This window comes from Brassica oleracea, chromosome C9, assembly GCF_000695525.1.
Source record: "Brassica oleracea var. oleracea cultivar TO1000 chromosome C9, BOL, whole genome shotgun sequence".
Classification (NCBI taxonomy): Eukaryota; Viridiplantae; Streptophyta; class Magnoliopsida; order Brassicales; family Brassicaceae; genus Brassica; species Brassica oleracea.
In genome coordinates this window covers 52,448,929-52,453,993 of record NC_027756.1, presented here as the reverse complement: position 1 = coordinate 52,453,993, position 5,065 = coordinate 52,448,929, and the positions used below count along the sequence as shown (strand labels likewise).

At 34.0% G+C, this 5,065-nt stretch overlaps 1 protein-coding gene across 1 annotated transcript; it reads left to right on the top strand.

Annotated features, from left to right (window-relative positions):
- The first annotated feature begins 636 nt into the window (after positions 1–636).
- On the top strand, positions 637–1,534 carry LOC106316100. The gene is made up of 2 exons (XM_013753966.1): positions 637–749; positions 830–1,534. The coding sequence occupies exon 2, from the start codon at positions 833–835 to the stop codon at positions 1,202–1,204; it is 372 nt and encodes a 123-aa protein (XP_013609420.1). The 5' UTR covers positions 637–749; positions 830–832; the 3' UTR covers positions 1,205–1,534.
- The last annotated feature ends 3,531 nt before the right edge of the window (positions 1,535–5,065 follow it).

Genomic DNA, 5,065 nt, shown 5'->3' with positions numbered 1-5,065 from the left:
TGTTGAGTATTTAATTTGATTTCTGTGTATTAGCCATTAAACGCCTCTCTTGTTCTTTTCCTCCTCTATTTAATAAGCAATGAATTGGGTTCCTGCAAATATCTACTTATTTTCTTGTGTATTTATTAATTACATATTTAAAATAAAAATTACTGGTTTAAAGTTGAAAAGTAACTTAAATTCGATACTCTTGAGGCAAAATTAAAGCAATTAACCGTCTGATATCATCTACTAGTAATAGTATACTCCAATTCACTCTTTATGATTCTCTCTCTCACTCAATTAAATTAAGCCTTAATGAAAAATCTATCTATCTCTCCCTCTTTAAATCTTCTCTGTGTTCTTTCTTGTATATAAGGGCATCCGCATTGGAGTTTTAAGACAAAAGTTCACACGTTTTTCGAGAAAAAAATATATTAAAATAATCGGATTTTAATGAACTCGGTTCGTGCAGGTTCGCTGGAGTGAACCCGGGTCGTTACTGTTCAGTGGGCCCCACGCCACGTGGCGGCCCGCTATTGGTCAATTTTTTTTTTTTTTTTTTTAAAAAAAATCAAACGAAAATTGAAAAAAAAAATAATAAAAAATTCACATGATGAACCCCAACCGGGGTTCATTAATGCGGCTGCTCTAAAGACCTAAGCTGAACCAACCCAACCACCAGTTAGAAGAGAGACTCTTTGTGATTGCAAGTACCAAAAGTCTTTGAGATCACAGGAAACTCTCCTTCTCAATCCGCAGGTTTCAAGGTATTTTTCCTCCGACCAAACTCACTTTAACTTGATCTCTTCTTGTCTGAACCAATTTTTTTTTATCCAATTCAACGCAGAAGATGAGTCGTCGAAGTCCAAAGCTTGACCTTAAGCTGAACCTCTCGCCTCCTACGTCAAGCCGAAGGAGGATGGTTCGATCTCCAAGCCGCTCCGCCACGACTTCACCGACCTCACCCCCAAGCTCATGCGTCTCTTCGGAGATGAACCAGGACGAGTCGTCTGTGAGATACTCGTCTAGTCCAGAGACAACCTCGATGGTTCTTGTTGGGTGTCCTCGTTGTCTCATGTACGTTATGCTCTCAGAAGACGATCCTAAATGCCCTAAATGCCAAAGCACCGTTCTTCTTGATTTCAACCATGAAAACGCCTCAAACGCCAACGCACGCACTCCAGGCGCTGGTTCCTCTGGTCGCAAGACTCGGAGGAACTGAAAAGACCAGTAAAGTCCTCTAAAAATCCTTGTTATTTTTATTTATTTTTATTTTCTTGCGAATGTAGCTGTTGTTTATGAGAGTAGTGCTAATCACGCTCCACCTTTTAAAACCCTTAGAAGAAGGTAGGGAGATGAAACTAGGGTTTCCCTATTCACAAAACTTTCATATCAAAAGGGTGGAGCGCGAATAGCACTAACTTTTCTTTTCTTCCTTAACATTTTTCTACCATTTGAGTTCTCTAATGGAAGAAGAATTTCTATGTATGTGAAACATGTGTCATTGTCTCCCTATCTCTTCTCCTGAGTTCTTATAAATCATCTTCTTATATTTGATACGCTGTTTCTAGGATGTGTCTAAAAGCAAGTATCTAGGTTCTTTCAGATACTCTGTTTCCTGTATGTATAAGAAAATTAGACGTTTTGTGTGTGTTGACTATGAGAAAAAGTAGACATTCTTAGCGTAGCAGATAGATTGCTTACACATTACGAAAAAGAATCTAAAAATAATTGACTTGTGAAAGATGTAGTAGATTGATCCTGATCCCCAGAAAAAGCTGAAGAAAAAAACTATATAGATTCCTTGTACTTGTTGAAAAAGCAGTTCAGATGAGAGAGAGAAAGAAAGTCTGGTTACAGATCAGACAAGAACTTCTTTTTGGTCCCACTTTGTTACTTTGACCCCACAAATTCATACACACGTACCCGAAACTCCTCTTGTTTTCATATTCTTTTGATTTTTTTTTAATGTCAACTCGAGTTAGATCTCTCTCTGATCATCCAAAAAGTCTTTGTAGCCTAATCATAGGCACTAGAAACTGATTTTTCCTTTTCCTGCAAAAGAATCCATAACAAGATTTTGTCCTCAGCAAATTGCATGTTTGATCAAAGACAAAAGCAGACAAATCTAGAAAATGAGTTTGCAAATGGCAAACGAATTTATCAGAGCTAAAGATAGTTAGATTAGGTGCTTCTGAGAATGAATATGAATGTAAATTCTATAAAATAAAACTGCCGACGAAGAAATACAAAAAAAAAAGAGTGAAAAGTTGAAAAATGGAAGAGGGAAGTAGTTCAGAGCATTTAAACAAAAAAAAAAACAGAGGAAGGTGCTTCGATTTATATAAATGTTTTTGATAACAGCTGTTCAAAATGTTAAGATTTAGAGTATCATTAAAACCAAAATATAAATGCAATAGTAATTGAGACAGTTGAGAATTGTAATGAGCGTTACGTCAGATTATAAATACGAATTTAATTCCACCTTCATTGCTCTCTTCTCGCTCTCCTCTTCAAAGAAAGAAATAATTATTATCATGCTCATGATGATGCTACGAAATTTATTTGTTTTCTCTCATTTCTTATCTTTATTTTTTTCTTCGTCATTACACTAGTTGACATGTCTTTAAAATAACTCCATTTCTCTTCTTATCATTCACTAAATGCCACCTTTCTGTTGCCGCTTTCCAATTTTAGCAATCTCATCTTTCAAAGCTCCATGTTCCCTTATTCAATTCTTGATTCCTACCTCTCCTTTTCTCTCAATTATAACGATCCTTTGATTAACCTTCTACATTCATAGAGTTTATAATTCGTACCCCCACATAGAGCCAAACTGGTTAGATGGTATTAACTTCTTTTAGGTTATTGGAATTGACAGCAACCAAAGTTTAGAGATTTTCTTTGTTTCTTTACGTGTAACATTTCTAAAGAGGGTTGCTAGAGAGCTCTGACGTTGGGGAAGAGAATACTCGTAAAATTATTAACCCTTAAGGTTTTCGGTTCGAAAAGGTTATGTGTATATATTAGAAAAAAATGTTAGACAACTTTTTTTGAAAACTTTCCTCTGTCATTAAGAGGAAAAATATACTTTCTAGTACACCAATTAGCCTTCTATTGATTATAGAATTGTTGTATGAACGTTCCATCTATTCTACTCTAATATATCATCTAATCATATTCATGTCGGATATGAGAGAAGTGTATGTGAGTTTCATGATGACAAGAGGAGACATGTGAGTGATGAAAAGATCAAGTAGATAGACTGGCATTTGGAGGGAGAGAGAGTGAAATAGTAGATTTGGTGTGGGCACATTCTCAAATATGAGCCCCACCAAGATATTTGAGGACCAATTGGTCAACAAACACACAGCGTAAAACTATTATAAACGTACTTATTCTCGCATGCAATTGCACGTCCACAAATACAAATAAAGCATGCAAAGTTCATCCCTACTCTTGAGTCTTGGATCTGACAGAATGAAGGATAAATGTTCATGCTTAGCTCAATTATTTATAGACTCTTAACTCTTAAGATATACAAATGTTGATGTTATATCTATACAAAATCTACCCTAGCTTACTAATTACAAATATAATGCATATTATTTAGTTAAGTACCTCAACGTGGTCAATCCACGTCCGCAACTCTTAGCCCACACAATTCGCCGTCCACGTACGAGATTTATGTATTACGACTAGTCACAGTCGTATATCATAGAAAATTAGGTGTCTCGATCACTCATCGACAAAATTAAACATATTATTCATAAGCGTTTGTGATCACATTTAGTGGTTAAACATGCAGAAGTATGTAAGTTTAATTTATACTATATTGAGTTTTTCGAATGTCGCCCGATGCCTAAGCTTTAGCTTTCAAGTATTGTTCTCAGATGATCCTTAATTAACGTATTCGCCACTGACATCACAGTATCAATGTATCATACAAACAAATTTCACCCTCAGTATATCTTGACCAATTTTAAAGAAGGTACGCCATACTTTTAATTTTTATATTTGTTTTTTCTACTTAATTATTTAATTATTGCTTCTATGAATGCATTTAAACTTGAGTGGTTGAAATCTTATATACTATTCTTTATTGTGAGTACAGTACACATTTAAACTTCAATAGTTTTCTACTTTCTTTGTATCCTCTATATTTTTTTTCAATTCACTGACATCTTTTGTATCAATTTATAAGGAGCAATACTGTCAGAACATTAAACTTGAATTGTTATTATTAAATTTTATCATTATCGTCAATCATGGAAATTACTTTTACTACTTGATCAAGCTTATAAATATTTAATTTTTAGATGAGTGTTCTTATATATATATATATCCTTTAAAATAACAATATTCTTCTATGGTATTGATTTATGGAGGGTGGCTGGTTATACGAGTTAAAAGATTTTATAAGCTTCATAAACAACAATGCTTCCAACGAAAAAAATTATTTCAACAATGTCTTGCTAATGAGCAAGTTTTTCAATTTTTTGTTCTTTCGTTCTTTAGTTCTTCATGTTTTCTTTTTGCATAAACCTTTTCTTTTGTCCAAAAGACTAATGCATGTACATGCCGGTTTTTTTTGTGGTAATCCAAGATAACCTAACTAATTCCACATGTGTTAAAGTTCATAAAAACACATGTATACAACAAAATTATACAACACATAACACGAATTTCATAATGGATGTATACAGACTTGCGTCTGACTGGGCCTAATTCTACTGAGTAGCCCATTTGTTTTGTCTTCCTTTGTGTGAGAATCACGTGGCCTTTTGCCCCAGTTTCCTTCAAGTTGACTCTCTCTTTTTCTTTGATCCATAATCTTCCACAATATCCCCTATATATTAAACATTTGAAAAGATGTAACCTCAATTTTGTATTAATTAAAATAGACTCAAATGCATAGGTGGCACTCAATTAGGTAATCAATTACATTCAATTGAAAAATAAGTAGGTCCACATTCGATTTTTATATGTTGTTAGATACATAAGTTGGTCAAACTATATGATATAATGATATGATATGTTATTTTCTTTCCTTAAATAAAACCTACGGAATTACCATAAATGA